Source organism: Geotrypetes seraphini, chromosome 6 (genome assembly GCF_902459505.1).
Source record: "Geotrypetes seraphini chromosome 6, aGeoSer1.1, whole genome shotgun sequence".
NCBI classification, from domain to species: domain Eukaryota; kingdom Metazoa; phylum Chordata; class Amphibia; order Gymnophiona; family Dermophiidae; genus Geotrypetes; species Geotrypetes seraphini.
In genome coordinates, this window is record NC_047089.1 from 52,423,145 (window position 1) to 52,442,451 (window position 19,307).

The 19,307-nt window shown below is 47.7% G+C and overlaps 1 protein-coding gene across 4 annotated transcripts in view; it reads right to left on the reverse strand.

Moving 5' to 3' along the window:
* STARD13 (StAR related lipid transfer domain containing 13) overlaps positions 1 to 19,307 on the reverse strand; it is a 406,771-nt gene that overhangs the window by 247,731 nt on the left and 139,733 nt on the right. For 2 of the 4 annotated variants that reach the window (XM_033948075.1, XM_033948074.1), the window contains exon 1: positions 7,456 to 7,785. The exons of the other annotated variants lie outside the window; for them this stretch is intronic. In XM_033948075.1, the coding sequence (XP_033803966.1) occupies positions 7,456 to 7,663 (208 nt within the window). In that variant the 5' untranslated portion in view covers positions 7,664 to 7,785. Of the gene's footprint in view, positions 1 to 7,455; positions 7,786 to 19,307 lie in introns of those variants that run through there. 4 annotated transcript variants of the gene reach the window in all.

The window sequence follows — 19,307 nt, forward strand, 5'->3', positions numbered from 1 at the left end:
TAACCCCCCTCCGCGACGGTGCTTTGATTAGCCAATCGTCAAGGTACGGGAACACCTGAAGACCCTGGGACCGGAGGGCTGCCGCCACCATGACGAGGCATTTGGTAAAGACTCGGGGGGACGAAGGGAGCCCGAATGGGAGGACCCGATACTGCAGGTGAAGGTCCCCTACCTGAAAGCGAAGGAACCTGCGAGAGGCCAGGTGGATCGGGATGCGAGTATAGGCCTCCTTCAGGTCCAGGGAGCACAGCCAGTTCCCCTCGTCCAGTAGGAGGGTACAATGTGGGAAGAGAGAGCATACGGAACTTGTTCAGCTCTCGGAGGTCCAGGATAGGGCGCAGGTCCCCGATCTTTTTGGGGACCAGAAAGTACTGGGAGTAGAACCCGGAGCCCCGCTGACCCAAAGGGACCCCCCCCCCCCGCCAACGCCCAGAGGCGAAGGAGGCGAAGGAGAGCCCCCAAGAGAGTGTCCTTCAAGCAGAGCGCAACTCTCCCTCCGAGAGTTGAACTCTGCTTGAAGGACACTCTCTTGGGGCCCGGTCCAGGGGCGATGTCCGGAAGAGCAGGGAATACCCCTCTCTGATGACGGAGAGGACCCAATTGTCCACAGTTATCACTTCCCAGCGAAGATAAAAGGCCCTGAGACAGCCCCCTATAGGCAGAGGAGAAGGCTCGAGGACGGAGGGGGCCGGGCCGCTCCAACCCAGATAGTCAAAAGGACGGTGCAGGTTTAGCCGTCGCAGGGGCCTGAGGCTTTTGAGAGGTCCGCTGCTGCTGCTGACGCCGAGGAGGCGGTCTCGAAAATGCTGGTGTCGATTTCTATGGATAGCGCCGGGGAGGCAACTTGTATGACTTAGGAGGAGCGGGCTTCGCCTTGGGTCTGACCAAGGAGGCAAAGGAGCGCTCATGCTCGAAGAGGCGTTTAGTGGCTGCCTCGATGTCATCAAAGAGTTCGTTGCCCAAGCAGGGGAGATTTGCCAGCCGATCCTGCAGATTCGGGTCCATATCGACTATGCGGAGCCAAGCCAGGCAGCGCATGGCTACCGCAAAGGCGGAGACCCTGGAGGAAAGTTCAAAGGCATCATATGTTGCCTGAAACATATAAAGTCTAATCTGCGACAGCGTATCCAGGAGCCGGCGAATCTCTGCCTGGCGATGGACCAGCAAATCATCCAGGAAGGAGGGCAGAGTCTTAATGCACTTTTTAAGATAGGAAGTGAACGTAAAATTGTAGTTCAGACCCTGTTCGCCATCATCGAGTTCTGATACAGGTGCCTGCCAAACTTATCCATAGTCCGGCCCTCTCGGCCCGGCAGGACAGCCGCGTAGACACGGGAAGGATTGGACTTCTTCAGGGTAGATTCCATTACCAGAGACTGGTGGGAGAGTTGAGCCTTTTCAAACCCCTTACAGGGGACGGTCTGGTACCGGGATTCCATTTTGGACGGAATGGCCGGGATAGCATAAGGAGTCTCCAAATTCCGGAAGAAAGTCTGCTGCAAAACCGGATTCAAAGGGAGACGAAGGGATTCCTTCGGTAGATAAGGAAGCTCCATCTCCTTCAAATATTCCTGGGTGTACCTGGAATCAGATTGGAGGTCCAATTGCAGCGCCTTGCCCATGTCCACCACAAACCTGGTGAAGGAGGACGGTCTTCCCGCTGAAGGGCCCTCCAAGGGGGGGAAGCTGAGCGAGACTTCGGGGCAGCTGAAAACGAGGGGGAAGCCTCCCTCGAATACTGCGCTGCCACCAGTGTCTACAAGCACGGACATCGAGGAAGCCCCACTAAAAGAACGAGGGGGAGTTGACGACAGCTTGCGTTTAGTAACTCGGGAAGGTGATGATCCTGGGGTTCAAGGGGCCTGCCCCGGTGAGAAGAAACCCGCCAACAAGGGAGGGAGGCGGGGATCCTCGATCTTGGGGCCCCACGATCCGGGGACCGAGGCGGCACAGGAGAGCGGAGAAGAGTAGGGTCTGACAGCACGAGGTCTGACAGCTTGACGGACCCCGTAGTGCGAGGGCCCGGTGATCTGCTCCGCTTCGGGGAAGAATCCCAGAGCCGCTTCGCAGACTTCTTCCTCGAGGGAGAAATACGCCTCGACCGGTGCTTCACACGAGGACGGGTGGCGGGAGAAGTACGCCTCAAGGGAACAGGCGAGGAATCACTCAAGGACAAGCGTCGAGATTGACGCTGCTTGCCTCGAGGGCCCTCGGCGCGACGCTCAGGCTAGTCCACAAAGAGCGAGGTTGATGCGGGGCAAGCTGGGCCAAAGCCGAGGAGATCTGCATGGTTAGAACAGCCTTAAGCATATCCTCAAACATCGGCATCAAGACCATGGGATTCGGGCATACTGACGCCCCCATGCACTCCAACGAGGGTGACCTCGAGGTAGATTGTTCCCGTAAAGTGGAGGCATGCTTGGGAGGAGGTCTCGTCGAGGCCGGCAGGACTACACTCACTGACTGGGAGGCCAGAGACTCCGAGGAAGGCTTCTTTGGTAGCTGAGCTGAACCTGAAGGAGGAAGAGGAGACTTACCCGATGTCGAGGTCTTCGAAGCCGGAGCCCACGAGTGCTTCGAGATCAAGGGGGACTTGCTCGGGACCGATGTCTTTGAGGCCGACATCGAGACCGAAGCCGAGGTCGAGGCCGAGACCGGGGTCGAGGTGGGACCCGCTTCAATGGTGAAGAGGTCCAGAATCTTGGCCTGACGCCGACGAAGAGCCCGAGGTTGAAGGGTGGCACAACGAGGGCAAGAGTCCGTAGGGTGATCAACCCCCAAGGATACACCAACGGTGCGGGTCAGTGATGGAAATAACCCGACCGCACTGACCGGGACATAGGGTAGAGAGAAAAAGCCGTGGCCACGCGAGGCCGAGCGGCCACCGAAGAACTGGGAGTCCCCAGTTGCAGAACGATGGAGGAAAAACAAAAAAATTTTTTTTTGGGGGGGGGGGGGGAGACAAGAAACCAATAAACACAGCGCACAGCGACTTCCGACTAGGAAAAAACAAAAGAAACGAAGCCGCGGTGCAAGAACGAAGCCGCGGAAAACTAAGAACTGAAGACCACGTTGAGGAGACGCGCTCTCTAGCTGAGCGGGAAGGCACGCGCATGCGCAGTGCAGTACTAGCAAACTTGAGATCTCCAATCAAGTTTGCTTGAAAAGCTGTCCGCGTCGGGGCTCCGTGGATGACGTCACCCACATGTCGAGAATATGCTGCCTGCCCTGTTTGTCCTGGGATACGTTTTTGTACAGCATATGCTAAATTTGAGAAAACACTCCAATATTTGCTCAGTGTCAACATGCAAACAGCATGCTAGATAAGTGACTGCAATGAAATTCTTTCTGATGCCGACCATATGCATAACTGATAACACATGGACAAAAATAAGCCCCTTTAAATATTATTTAAATATATATGTTTGGGATTAGTGAATAGCTATGATCCATGTGGCTGATATTTAGACTGTGGGAGTTAACCGGGCTGACTCCGGTCGGTGCTAAGTCCGGATATTCAATTCTAAGAATGTTGGAGCAGCATCAGAGCATTTAGTGCTCTAGGACGCAGTAGAAACCTCTATCACGGCTTAGTAAAAGGGGGGAGGGGGGCGGGGGAGCCAGCTAAGTTTATAATGACCAAAAATAGACCATCTATTTAAGCGACCCAATCTGACCACTAAACACAGCAGGCTAACGCTTTACATTTCATAGATAGTGAGCAATCTGCTAGCCACTAAGCGCTAATATTCAGCAGCCACTTCGCACTGGATATTAGCACTTAGCTGGCTTAGTACCATAAATGGCACTGGATATCGGATGGATTATGTATTTAGTGAAAATCCTATATAATAAAACCCTAGCCGCACATGTGCACTCCTACCTGCGTGTTCCATTTTCCCTGTTCTGTGAGATGTAGGTCCGTGGTGGCAGGAGTGCGCATGCGCGGGTCCCCAGCCTTACAGCACCTAACTACACTCGCCGGCAGGACTGGCCGCCAGCGCTGGACTCCTTGCTCTGGTAAAAATAAGTTCTTCGCCTTGCTGCCCCCCCCTTCCCTTCCCTTCCCACGGTCCCGACTCCAAACCTGCCGACTCCAGCAGCGTCTGCATCACTCTACACATGCTGCTTCGGGGCCGTAGAAGGCCCCAAAGCAGCGTGTGTACAGTGCTGCAGACGCTGCTGGAGTCGGCAGGTTTGGAGTCGGGACCAGGGAAAGGGAAGGGTAGGGCGGCGGCAAGGGACTATGAGAGCCGACCAGACTTCTAGCACCCGTTAATGTAACGGGCTAAAATACTAGTTGTAAATATATGCTGATCTAGTTCCTGAAAGTATCATAGGAAAGGCATGTTAGGGGGTATCAGTAAGGGAGAAAGTAGAAGGGCGTGCACTGTGAAATCCAGCAATTTATATATGTGTTCAAAATGTGGAGATACATAACCAATGTCTATTTTTTGATTACGGAGAGATGTGGCTTAGTAGTTAGAGGAAGATTCCATTCTTGCAACTGCCACTGACATTCCTTGTGACCTTGGGGGAGTACTAACTGTCTGCTATCACCTCAGAAAACTCCTTAGGAGGAAAATTGTCAACATGGCCTATTGATAAGTAGAGGTAGGCACCCCCCAAATTTTTTTTTTTATCACTGTCAAACAAATGTCTATAAATGGCACTGGAAAATATCAGCGCTGCGCACCAGTTTCCATGCCCAACTCTGTGTGCCACACTAATACCCACTGAAAACTGGCATAAATCTCGGTGCCCAAGTTGGGTGCGGAGACCCCTTATTCTACAGCAGTATATCGCAAACTGTGTGCTCACACAGATTCCAAGTGTGCCGCGAGATGCCGGCGAGGAGAGATGCTGACGCTAGCTGACTGCTTACAGGATATGCCTCTCACTGCGAGAGGCACGTCCTGTAGTCAATCAGCCAGCGCCTGCGCCTCTCCTCTTTCCTGGCGCCTCTGCTCTTTCTCCTCACCTCCCCTTCTGCAGCCCCCCCCCCCATTGGTGGTAATAGGAGGCTCAGGGCCGCAGATGTTGATGTGATAACGTCACGCATACATGTGACATCATTGCGTCGATGCCCGTGCATTTCCGGGTGCCCTCCACCTGCAGCTCAGAGATTAGTGTGCTGTAGCTTAAAAAGTTTGCGACACACTGTTCTACAGTATTTGACTGTGCAAAACCTTTTGGAATACCCCTGTCCAACCCATGCACCTCTTATGGCCATGCCCCCTTTTGGGTTATATATAGGATTTAGGCACTTACCGTTGTAGAACAGCATGCGGACAGTTGCACACCATGTTTCCATATCTTGTACTATATTTTGATTTAATTCAATAAAATTATTATTTTTTAAAATAAGGCCTGTGCTAAAATAGCATGAGTTAATAGTAAAATAACTTGTCTTAATGGTAGGGAAAGGGATTGGGACTTGTATACTGCCTTTTTGTAGTTTTACAACCACACTCAAAGTACTTAAATGTACTACATAAATGTACTTCAAGCATTTTCCCTGTCTGTCCCGGTCGGCTCACAATCTGTCCAATGTACCTGGAGCAGTGGAGGATTCCGTGTCTTTGCCCAGGATCACAGGGAACATCACAGGGTTTGAACCCACAACCTCAGGGTGCTAAAACTAGAGCTCTAAGCACTATGCCACACTCTCCACATGGTAGTTCATGTTGGTTAACTATGTCCCTTAGATAGTAAGCTCTTTGAAGAAGGAATATATTGCACCTGAACACATATACATTGCTGTACAGTATATGGCTGGCAATGCTACTATAAGGATAAGTATCATCGTCTTATTATTGTTTTCGCCAAACAAGTACAATATTCCTCCTTTAATGTCTGAAATTAGCAAACAGAAGATTGGAAGAGAAAGGAGTACAGTATTTAATTTTTGCAATTATTTGAAGCTCCAGTAAGTTAAGTGGAGTGACCAACTTAGCCTGTACCAGTCATGCTTCAATTAAAATGAATAATGAAATTGTTTGTATAATGTGTGCCAAGCTACTGTATAGTTGTACTCTGTATGACTCTCCCACTGGTACCCTCCCCCCACCACCCAATTTGTCACTACCAGTGAAAGAAGATGGTGGGCTGGGAGCAATGTTTGCACCCTTCCATATCTGCATCCTATATAGACCAACCACTCACACTGTCCTTGGTACAGTTTAAGTATAATACATGGATTTATTCCAATTTAATAACGCATCTAATTAAACTACATACCACATCAATTGCATTATTTTACATTGTGGTAGCATTTTACAGTATATCCTGTTTATGTTGTGGTAAGCATACGTACATTATAAGCCACAGAATCTGTCCAGTTCTCAGACACAAACCAGAGAACATTCTTAAAACAGCTGGACTTCATCTGTGGTTCAGCGGCACAATACATTTGTGCTGGCAAATTTGATGCCTCCAGTTCTTAATTTAAAATAAATCCCTTTAAAACTCAGCTATTGTTTTACGACAGGTGGCCCAAGCCCCTCCCTCCCTTCAGTCAAGCAGCACTCTGAGGTCTCTTTGACACAGGATTTCTAAGAGCAGAGTGTCCCAAAGGAATGCCCTGCTGGCACATACTTAAAACATAAATAGATAATACCAAAGAAGATATTAATATTCTGATTAGACAGCTTCTAAATGGCTGTTGATAAAATATTAACGTCCACTTAATGGTGTCATCATTCTTAACTACCGTATACTGTTTTCTGTTGTAAAACAAGCAAGCAAATCTTTGTTAACCACCTTCAAACTCTTATTGTAGCCTGCATCACAAAGATCTGGCCAGTATCACCCGCTTTCCTAAGCAATGTACTTTTTTTTTCATATAAACCTTCCGCAATATACTCTAGACACGCTCCTTGCGTATTTAAATAATAGCCTCCAGTTTTTCCATCAATATCTCTCCATTAAGAATTAATCCAGGCCTGCACGTTACAACTTTACTACCTAGTCCCACATATTTGTGCAAGTTAAAAAAGGAAGATGCAGAAGTAATATCGCAAATTGGCTAGCTATCCCTATTCAGAAGTTAGGTTCTCATTAAGCGCACGACAAAAGGTCACCTAGCAATGAACCCAGCACATGAAGCCCAATCTGCAGAGAAATGCACCTCAGACAACTTGTCAAACGTTCAACGCGGATTTGGCCAGGTAATTAGGAGGCGCAGTGCTGACCTGAGGAGGTGCCACCGCGCTCCTTTTCCACGTGGGTTAATCACACACTACGCGAACACTCCCATTTCAAGCCTAATCAGTAGAACGATCGCTGAGGCGCGCGATTTCGAAGCGAACGGCGCGCGCCACTAGGGCGAGGACACGCCGCAGCGATCCGAGCGAGAGCGCAAAACAGAGCCGCCCCCGCCAAGGTGACCCGGCTCGCGCAAATCGTCAGCTCGCGCCCACAGCGCGAGACACCAGGGGGAGGGAGGGAACTGACCTGCCAATCGTCGCTCTCTGACCCTTCGCCACAGTAGGTCCCACGCCTTGGAGGTAGAATCCCTCAGCTGGTCGCTCAGCGATCTCCGCAGCCGCGGCACGGAGGGTTTCCTCTGGCTGCTCATGGTCGATCCCCCGCTAGATCCGCTCCGCCGCGTGCCCGAACTCCTAGGGAAGCCCAACTTTCTGCGGGGAGAGGGGGCAGCCATCGCCCCTCCGCTTGCAGCCCGGATCGAGCAGCAGTGCCTTCGCCATCGCCGGGGGGCCAGAAGTGCGGAGGCTTCCAGCTTCAACCCTGTCCACCGAGAGGGGCTCTTCTCTCGCCTCCTCCCCTTCCAAGTCTAGCCTTTCTACTATTGATTTAGCTTGGCCCACGGGAAGAGGTCGAATTAAGTTTATTGGCCCTTCCTAGTCCCTGTGTCTTTCTGAGCAATCATTTTGATGTGCTCTTGGCCGCTAAAACTTGTTTTTCGCGGTTGGAATTTACTACAGTATCTGAAAAATACACAGCACCGAATTCCAATAATAACATAACAATTTCTGGTTAGAATTTAATTTGCTGTAAAATTCAGGTGAAGGTGCAATGTTATTTGGCAGAGTACAGAATTTGTAGGAATTTTTTTTTCCTTGGGTAGTCCTAAAAGTAGGCTGCAACATTCATAGGAGGAGGCATATTAAATAAAGTTAATCATAACCATAGTTAATTCCATGTTACAAACATGTATTCATTTCTTCACAGTCCTATGCACTTCATCCTAATCCAAGGCAGTAATTGAGTAAATTAACCTGTACTAATGCCTTAACGGCATTAGTTGTTGCAGGACCTAATTTTGTACAAAGGACATTGCATCTCAATGGTATTAACCTCCACTTTCTGATAGTAAATGGCCCCAACCAATAATGTAATATTTAGACTTTTGCATCTTTTATGCAAATAAAAATAAAAGCTAACTGGCCTAGGAGAACAGACTATTAAAGCCTGCAGAAGGTATGCTATTGCTGGTAGTATTAAACCAGTTATTTTCAATCCAGTCAAGTATTCAGAATATCCAAGATGAATATGCAGTAGATAGGTTTGCATTCAAGGGAGGCAGTATCAGTGGTGCCCCCACTCCTTCCACACCAGCCCACTGCCTTCCTCTCCACCACACCCCCAGCTCCCTCCCTTCCCACCCTTGTACCTCTTTAAATCTAAGAGGATATTCACAATATCGAAGAGAGAGATTTTTATATACTGCCCAGTAGTCTAGTAAGGGAGGGGGCGGAACACCCCTGATGCCATTTTGGTGGGGTTGCCAGCACCTCTTCACCCCCATGCCAAGCTTACACCCTCCCTTCTCCCCCATATCTCTTTAAAAATCTTTGCCAGCTTGAGCAACTACTCTAGCCTGCTGCTTGCACCAACCTGGCTCCCTCTGATGTCACTTCCTGGCCCCACAACTCAGAAGTGATTTCAGAGGGAGCCAGGTTGGTGCAAGCAGCAGGCTAGAGTAGTTGCTCAAGCTGGCAAAGATTTTTAAAGAGATATGGGGGAGAAGGGAGGGTGTGAGCTTGGCATGGGGGTGAAGAGGTGTTGGCAACCCCACCAAAATGGCATCAGGGGTGTTCCGCCCCCTCCCTTACTAGACTACTGGGCAGTATATAAAAATCTCTCTCTTCTATATTGTGAATATCCTGAAAACCTAACTGGCTAGATGTGCCCAAGGAGTGGATTGAGAATTAGTAGATCAAAGTGTTCTTAGCTGCTGCCACAAATTATATGCAAATAAGCTAGGTAGGAAACCAGCATGTAAAGCTTTCTGACAAAACTTTTAATAGGGGCTCAATGAAATGTAGTTAATTGCTTTGCATAATTGTGTTTCTAAGAGCATTTTTTTGTGTATACATAGCTAATGAGCTATTATGCATAATTTTGTTATCACAGTCACACATTAGCAATAATGCACATTTGAATTAAACTTGCAAAAGCAACTGCACATAAATAGCTATTTGAAATAGAAAAAATTATACAGGTATAATTTTGCACATAAGGTTAGGAAATAGGAATGCTGTCTTTCTTTCCTGTTAATTGCATTTTGTACAGCTTAATGCATTTTAAAACTAGGTGAGCTGTCTGAAGTTTATGTATACTGTGCTTTCAGAATAGCAAAAAAAAAAAAAAAGATATTCCCTGGCTGTTTCAGAGCTGTGTTTTGAAAATAGACGTGAGAACTGAATTTCAAAAGAAGCACATGCATTCAAGTAAGCCACTAACATGGATATCTTAAGTCATCATTTCAAAACATGTAAGGGATATATTGATGCAATTCTTTTGGATTTGCAGATAATCAAATTTAACACCCCCCCCCCCCCTCTTTTACCAAGCCACGGAAGAAGTTTCTACTACGGCCCAGAGCTCTAAATAATCCGACACTGCTATGATGCCATCTGGGCACCATCTTGATGGGGGCACCAGCACCCATTCTCCTCTCCATCTCCCACTCCTTCCCCCCCACTGCCATACATGCACTCCCCTTCCCTTCCCCGTACCTCTTTGGCGTGAGCAGTGACCCCCGTTCTGCTGCTCGTGCCAGCATTGGCTCTCCCTCTGACATCACTTCCTGGACCCGCGCCTAGGAGGTGATGTCGGGGGAAGAGCTGGTGCTGGTGCGGGCAGCAGGTTGGGGTCAATGCTCGTGTTGGGAACATTGAAGAGGTGTGGGGTGGGGGCGTGTGTGCATGGCGGTGGGAGGGGGGAAGGAGCAGATGATTGTGGAGGGGCCTCTCACCCTCGCTACACGACTGTATGGGTGGACAGATTGGGTAATAATAATAACTTTATTCTTTCATACCCTCCCGCTATAGGAGGGGCCTTAGGTGCTTGGGCCAATCGGGCCCTAGGATCCTGTGGGTTGGGCAGGGGAGGGGCAGGCCTGCCTCATTTGGACGGAGGCAGGCCTGTTGGCTGGACATGCGAGGAACCATCCGGTCCAACTTGCAGGTAAGGATAAGGGGGGTTCCGGGGTGGGGGGTTCATTGAGGGGGTTCCAGCAGGAGGGGTTGGGCATCCTCCTGCTGGTGATCTTAGGGGGGCCGTTGGGAGGGATCAGCGGGAGGGGTTGGGTACCCTCCTGCTGCGATCTTCGGGAGGGCAGTTGGGGGGTCCGACAGGAGGGGTTGGGTACCCTCCTGCTGCTATTGTCGGGGGTGGGGGGGGGATCTGTTGGCAGGAAGGGCTGAGTTCCTTCCTGCCGGTGATCATCGGGGGGGGGGGGGGGGTCGGGTTCTGTCAGCAGGAAGGGCTGAGCTCCTTCCTGCCGGTGATCATCGGGGGGAGGGGCCTTGGGGGGTCTGGCAGGAGGAGTTGGGCACCCTCTTGCCGGCGATCTTCAGGGGGGCCGTTGGGGGGGGGATCCAGGGAGGGGGGATGGGCATGTTAAATCCGATTCTGTAACCGGCGTCTGCAACATGGACGTCGGTTACAGAATCGGGTTAACTTTGGGCGGGTGTAGGCCTGATTCTGTATAGGACGCCCGGGACCAGCGTCCTATACAGAATCCGGGCCCAAATGTCTAAAATAAATGCTACAAATAGGGACCCATAATGAGGTGAGTGAGTCATCGGGCTGTGATCCCTGTGTTAAATGAGTCATGCTGAGGTCCAAAAAATTATTGTCAAATGACGGCCAATTGAGGAAAATTGTTTTTGGTAAGTTGTGACAGTTTTATGACTTATGAACAACTTGATTAGCACTGGGTTTATACTAGTCTTAACAATACCTTTACTGTATGAATGCACTCATTCTACTAATGTTCTTGCTAATTTTATAAGGGCACATACGTCCTAGGTGCCTCTTTGCCTTTATCAATTATTGTCCAACTCACTAGACTGGTGGCGTGGCATGGAATAAAGAGGACACTCCTCGACACAACTTTATATGAAACATGATTCATGTTGGATTACGGTCTTCTTGCCTCACTTTGATTGAAAGATGAATATCTGACTTCTCAATTGTAAAATTTAATTTAAAAAAAGTAAAATATAAAGTCTGTTGATTCTGGTAGAGATATTGGACCAATGATGATGATGGTGACTTTTATTTGCCGTCATTTCCTATGTCTCTATGGTGTGTAAAATCTTATGAAAATGTACTAGCTCTGAAGGTCTGATATACTTCACATATAAGAAAATTTGCATTTGGTGGCCATATCGGGTTCTTGTATCAATAAATTGATCTCATGAAAATGAAGTGCTAAGTGCGGATAGCATAGCTTGTTTTAAGAAAGGTTTGGACAATTTAATGGAGGAAAAGTCCATAGTCTTATTGAGAAAGACATGGGGGAAGCCACTGCTTGCCCTGGATTGGTAGCATGGAATGTTGCTACTCCTTGGGTTTTGGCCAGATACTAGGGACCTGGATTGGCCACCTTGAGAATGGGCTACTGGGCTAGATGGATCATTGGTCTGACCCAATAAGGCTATTCTTAAGTAAGAAAATAACTGGAACTTTGCTTTTCTTCTCTGATATTTTAATAGATGTTTTTATTTTTGTAATCCACTTCAGATGGCTGGGTGCCAGGAAGGCAGTAGGTAAAAACTGAATAAAAAAAAAAATAAATTGTTTCCATGCTATGGATATACAAGATAACTGGACAGATAAATATGCCACAGAATACAATCCTAGATGAGTCATGGTAGATTCTTCCTGGAAATAAAATTTCAGCAGCTCAGTGTGTGCAACATGTGTTGGGATTCAGCCATGACCCCAGGCTGGCATCCACATTCTTGTGAAGAGTGCCATCCATAGAGCTGACAGGAGCTCAGTGTAATCTTAACACCATGCTCTGGCACAAGAACAGAGAAATGAGTGTAGATAAAGACTGCTAAGTCCAACTACTCTGTCTATTCCTGATGCAGCAATGTAGATCCTGACCAGTCTTATTTAACTCTTCTAGGGATCTCCTGGATTTTTCCCATCTTTGATTCTGCTACTGGTTTTAGCTCTACTGCCTTTAATAGGAGGTTGCTCCATCTGTCTAATGCCCTTTCTGTGAAAACATGTTTACTTAGTTGACATCAGATTTTACCTAGTTTGGGCTTCACATATTCATTCCTTTCCCCTAGAAAAACCAATGGCTGCATCTTATGCATGTATACTTTTAGAACACTTCTATAGTGCTGCTAGTCATATTCAGCACTATACCAATACATAAAATAGAATCTCCCAGTGGAGGTGGTAGAGATGAGGATGGTGTCTGAAAAAGCATGTGACAAGCACAGAAGAGCTCTGTGGTCTGGATTCTGTGGCATAATGGCCTGGATTCTATAAATGGCACTGTTGTCAGTGGTCACCTTATTTGCTGGTATTTGATTTTAGGTATTTATATACTGCCTATCAAAGTTATCTAAGCGGTTTTATAATAAGGTATTCAAGCATTTTTCCTATCTGTCCTGGTGGGCTCACAATCTATCTAACGTACCTGGGGCAACGGAGGATTGAGTGACTTGCCCAGGGTCACAAGCGTGGGATTTGAACCCATAACTTTAGGTGCTGAAGCTATAGTTCTAAGCACTAAGCCTCCTCCTTCCCTTAAACGTAGCCGCTAATCATGTGTCAATCACATGATGGCAACTGTTTATAAAACTGTGCCTTCAGCAAAGGTAGGTGCCATAAATGTAGACCAGGATTTTCAAGGCCTACATTTCCGGCGCCTCCCTTTGACATGAATTGTGCCTACATTGGTGCTTTATGGTGCCTAATGGCAATTCTGGCATTATCATGCTTTATGAAGCAGCTTGTAATACTTTTAAAAGACACAAGGGGAATCTCAGAATGCCACTTGTCTGCTTGTTGATTCCTGCAGTACAATGTGGCAGCACTTGTCACTGGCTCACCCAAATGTGTCCTCTATTCTAATCTCTTTTTTCTTTTTTATATTCTTCACATTGTTTCTAATTCTAATTTTTCATACTGTTTCTGTGCTCTTTAATAAATAAATAAATATGCTAATATCTTTAAAGTCATTTCCAGAATCTCAATTCATTGAGTTTTTATCTCTTCCATATGTTTTCTTAGTCATTTCATTCATTTCAATAATTTATCATTCTTTCTGATTCATTTTCAAGTAATATCCTGAACATTTCTTTTCTTCTGGCATTAGCCACTCCTACAATGGTGTTAGGCATTGTAAAATGCCTTCATAGGCTCGATTCTGGTACTTTTTTTTAGGCGCTAATAGGCGCCTACATTTTTGTTTTAAAACCATTTTTAGTCAGTTTTGAATGGCATTTTCAACTTAAGTTAGATGCCTACCTTAAGGCGCTGTTTATAGAATCTGGGACATATGAATCAATGCCAGTATTTTAAATATAATTCTATACTTTATTGTTAATCAATGATGTTTGGGGAGAATGGGATAGAAAATGAATTAAATAAATATTTCAAGCATAATGGTGTAATATGATCAATTTGTTTTATAATTCCCAAGCAGCTTAAGTACCATGTTTTGAATAGTTTGCAATCACTTAAGATTAGCATTGGAATAACCCGCATATACAGTACTATGTTGCTATACTCCAGTTTGGAGATAAATAATGCATGTATTAACGTACTGTATATAAGGTTTTTATCATTAAAGTAATGTTTTACAGAACACAAAAGCCTCAACATATAAAAGCCTTTTTGAATCACTTCCAAAATGTGTTCAAAGATTAATTGGGAATTCACTAAATTTCCAAATATTTAAAATTTAGTAATAGATGGAATAGCTGTGCTTAATAAAAATGGTGTCAGTGCTCGTGAAGTTGGCACCCAGTTAACTAAGATACCAATTATAACAACGTTTTCATTCAGTGTTATATATTTAACTCTTTCATGTTAATTTTGGATATCTAGCATTCATATACAGGCATTTCAAATTGTGTGTGTGTGTGTGTGGGGGGGTTTGTATGTATGTATTATCCCAGGACAAGCAGGCAGCATATTCTTGACTGATGGGTGACGGCACCGACGGAGCCCCGGTACGGACAATTTTAGAGTGATTGCACTCTAAGAACTTGGAAAGTTCCAGTAGGCCGCACCGCGCACGCGCGAGTGCCTTCCCGCCCGACAGAGGCGCGCGGTCCCCAGTTTCTTAGTTTCCGTGGAGCTAAGAAGTCGCATTTTTCAAAGGCTGTTTAAATTTTTTCTTATACGCCTTCCCGCTCGCGAAAGCTTTTTGGGAGTTTTTTCCCTTCTTTCTTTTCTTTTTCTAAAAAAAACAAAAAAAAACCCGAGAGTTTATTTCTTTATTTTTTTCTTCATTTCGGTTTTGCCCCGGCGGGGCCTACTGCCACCATCGAGGCCTCGGCCTTCGATTTGGCAGAAGCCGTTTTCACTTTCATGCCCCCCCAGCCAGGGTTTAAAAAGTGCCAGCGGTGTGCACGGCCTATATCCCTCACGGACCCGCACAACTGGTGCTTACAGTGCCTGGGTCCTGAGCATCAGGCTTCCACCTGCACCCGCTGTGCCACGTTAAAAAAACGTACATTAAAAAATCGCCAGATACAACAGCGATTACTCTTCGGTGCCGATATGTCCGATCCTGCGGCATCGACACCGGCATCGGCCCCATCGCAGTCGGCACCCACTTCGTCAACACCGCGCAATACCGTGCCGGCGTCGCAACATCCAGGTAAGCCGGCTAAGAAGCCTTCCCCGCTGGAGCGTCCTCCGGTCTCGATTGCAGCGAGCCCAGTCCTGCCAACCGTGAGGCGCCCGCGGAAGCGCTCCGCCCCTATCGAGGTGAGTCCCTCGACCTTGGGCTCCTCATCTTCGGGGCGTCAAGCAGCACCGCAGGTACCGCAAAAGAAAAAGGCGGTACCGGTGCCCTCTTTGGATGAGCGCATTGCAGCCATCCTACAAACGCAGCTCAAGGAGCAGTTACAACAACTGCTCTATTGGCACCGAACCTTCCGGTCCCGGTCCGGTCTGAGCCGCCGGTGCCGGCAGTGGAGCAACCTTTATTGTCTGCGTCCACTGTCTCGGTACCGGTTCACTCGGCCTCATCGATATCGATGCCAGTTCTTGCACCGGAACCGAGAGCCCAGCATCAGTCGGTGCAGACTTCGGCACCGCTGCAGTCGGTAACATCTCCCGGTACCGTATCTATGAGGTCGGGTAAGTCGGCACGCAAATCCCGACACCTAGAACCCTTTACTTTGGAGTCTCGAGACCGTAGCTCCCATATTAGGGACCCTGATCTGTGGGGTGACTCAGGTCTGAGGGTGAGTGTTCCTCGGATGAGGATGATCCTGTTATTCCTGATCCATCCTCCAAACATGATTCCACGTCTTTCACTTCTTTCCTGAAGGACATGTGCAAATCTCTCTCTATTCCTTTGGAGGCTGAGTCTAAAAAATCCAAGGCCTTTCTTGATGCCCTTGATTTTGACCAGCCTCCAAAGGAATTTTTGAAACTCCCTCTTCATGACATCTTGAGGAAAACTTTTTATAAAAATTTAGAGACTCCTTTGACTATCCCAGGAGCTCCCCGTAAATTGGATTAATTATATAAAGTAATTCCTATTCCTGGATTCGATAAGCCACAGCTTCCACATGAATCACTGCTTGTGGAATCTACGCTTAAGAAGTCTGCGGGAGCTAGTGTATATGCTTCTGTCCCTCCTGGCAGAGAAGGTAAAGCCATGGACAAATTCGGTAAGCGGTTATACCAGAATGCAATGCTAGCCAATAGATCTGGTAATTATGCTTTTCACTTTTCTTTTTATCTTAAGCATCTCCTTACCACCATGGCTTCCTTTGAAAAGTACCTTCCTGAGCGGAAACGACAGGCTTTCCACCAATGCTCGTCTTCTCTTTTCCAACTCCGTAAATTTATGGTAAGATCCATTTACGATACCTTTGAACTTACCTCCAGAGCAACGGCCATGTCTGTGGCCATGCGCCGCCTTGCCTGGCTTAGAGTATCCGAGCTTGATGTCAACCATCAAGATAGGTTGGCTAATGCTCCATGCCTGGGGGATGAGCTTTTTGGGGAATCCATGGACTCGACCACCCAAAAGCTCTCCGCCCATGAGACACGCTGGGATACTCTCCTCAAAACAAAAAAGAAGACTCCACCGGCACGGCCTTTCAGACAGCAGTCGGCCTACCAACGCCATTATGTGGCTCGTCCATTGCCATCAGCTCCCCAGCAAACTAGGCGTCAACGTCAACAACAACGTCAGACTCCTAGACCACCACAGCAACAACCTGTGAAGCCGCCTCCACAGCAAAAACCTACGCAGCCCTTTTGACTTAATTCTCCAGGGCATAGCCAGCGTCCAAACATCTACCCACCTACCTCAACCTATAGGTGGCCGTCTCACTTTCTCAGCCGGTGGGAAGTTATCACTTCGGACCAATGGGTCCTCAACATCATCCGCCACGGCTACTCTCTCAACTTTCAGACCCTTCCGGCCCAAAGTCTACCAAAAGAGTCTGCTTTGAACACTCCTCAGTCTTCCCTCCTTCTTCAGGAGGTTCAATCCCTCCTCCTTCTGAACGCTATAGAGGAAGTTCCTCTGGATCAAAAGGGGCAGGGATTCTACACCCGTTACTTTCTAGTCCCCAAAAAAACAGGAGATCTCAGACCAATTCTAGATCTTCGCAATCTCAACAAATGCTTGGTCAAGGAAAAATTAAAAATGCTTTCTCTGGCCACTCTTTACTCTTTTCTCGATCACGGCGACTGGCTATGCTCCCTCGATCTCAAAGAAGCATACACTCACATACCGGTCAATCTGGCCTCCAGACAGTATCTCTGCTTCTTGATCAATCATTGTCATTACCAATACCAATACAAGGTGCTACCCTTCAGTCTTGCCTCCTCTCCAAGAGTGTTCACCAAATGCCTGATTGTGGTGGCTGCCTTTCTACGCTCTCACCACCTTCAGGTCTTTCCTTACCTGGACGACTGGTTAATCAAGGCCATTTCATCTCAGTCAGTACTCCTGGCCACCAACCAGACCATCCTTTTTCTACAACTCCTGGGATTCGAGATCAATCTACCCAAATCTCATCCCCACGCAAAGACTTCAATTCATTGGAGCGGTGTTGGACACAGTCCTGATGAGAGCGTTCTTGCCGTCCAACCGTCTTCAAACTCTTCAATATCTTTGTAAGCAGGTGCTTCCACAACGTTCCATCTCTGCCAAGCAAATGATGATACTCTTGGGTCACATGGCCTCGACAGTTCATGTCACCCCCCTTGCACGTCTTCACCTACGCACTCCTCAATGGACCCTAGCTACCCAGTGGTCCCAAGCGACGGATCCTTGCTCACGACACATATCTGTGACATCATCTCTTCGTCAATCTCTTCAATGGTGGTTGATATCCTCAAATCTCTCCAGAGGTCTTCTGTTCCATCTACCTCCTCATCAACTTGTCATCACCACCGACGCCTCCCCTTATGCCTGGGGAGCTCATTTGAACGAATTTCAAACTCAAGGTCTTTGGACAGTCCAGGAAATGAAGCACCACATCAATTTCCTGGAACTCAGAGCGATGTTTTATGCCCTCAAGGCCTTCCAACATCTTCTCTTTCCTCAGGTTCTTCTACTGTGCACAGACAATCAAGTTGCGATGTACTACATCAACAAACAGGGTGGGACAGGCTCTCGCCTCTTGTGCCAGGAAGCCCAGAAGATTTGGTCTTGGGCCACAGCTCGCCACTTATTCCTGAAAGCTGTCTACATTCAAGGGGAACAGAATTCCTTAGCGGACAAACTCAGCAGAATTCTCCAGCCCCACGAATGGACTCTCGATCCTTTGACTCTCCAGTCCATTTTCGCTCAGTGGGGCACTCCTCAGGTGGACCTTTTTGCAGCTCCTCACAATCATCAGCTGCCCCACTTCTGCTCCAGACTCTACTCTCCTCACCGTCTGGTAGCGGATGCTTTTCTCCTGGATTGGTCCAATCTGTTCCTGTATGCTTTCCCTCCTCTGCCGCTCATGTTACGAACCTTGTTCAAGCTCAAGAGGGAATGAGCCACCATGATTCTGATTGCTCCACGGTGGCCCAGGCAGCATTGGTTCTCCCTTCTACTTCAACTCAGTTCCAGGGAACCTTTTCTTCTTCCACTGTTTCCTTCTCTGCTTACGCAGCATCAGGAGACCCTTCTGCATCCCAACCTCCAGTCTCTGCACCTGACAGCTTGGTATCTCTCGGGCTGACTTCACATGATTCTCTTCTGTCTCAGCCCGTTCGGTCTATTCTGGATGCTTCCAGGAAACCGGCCACTCTGCAATGTTACCATCAGAAGTGGGCACGGTTTTCTTCTTGGTGTATTCTTCATCATCATGATCCCACTTCCCTTGCAGTGGAGACCTTGTTGGATTATCTTCTTTCCTTATCTGACTCTGGTCTCAAGTCTACGTCCATCAGAGTCCACCTCAGTGCTATTGCTGCTTTTCATGAGCCAGTTCAGGGGAAACTTCTCTCAGCTCATCCTTTAGTGTCCAGATTCATGCGGGGTCTTTTTCATGTGAAACTACCTCTTAAGCCCCCTCCTGTGATCTGGGATCTCAATTTGGTTCTGTCTGCTCTAATGAAGCCTCCATTTGAACCCTTGGCTACCGCCACTTTCAAGTTTCTTACTTGGAAGATACTTTTTCTTATTGCGCTCACCTCTGCCAGGAGGGTCAGTGAGCTCCATGCACTAGTTGCTGATCCACCTTTCACAGTCTTCCATCATGACAAGGTGGTTCTGCGTACACATCCAAAGTTTCTTCCTAAGGTTGTCTCTGAATTCCATCTCAACCAATCCATTGTTCTGCCTGTTTTCTTTCCGAAACCTCACTCTCATTCTGGAGAACAGGCTCTTCATTCTT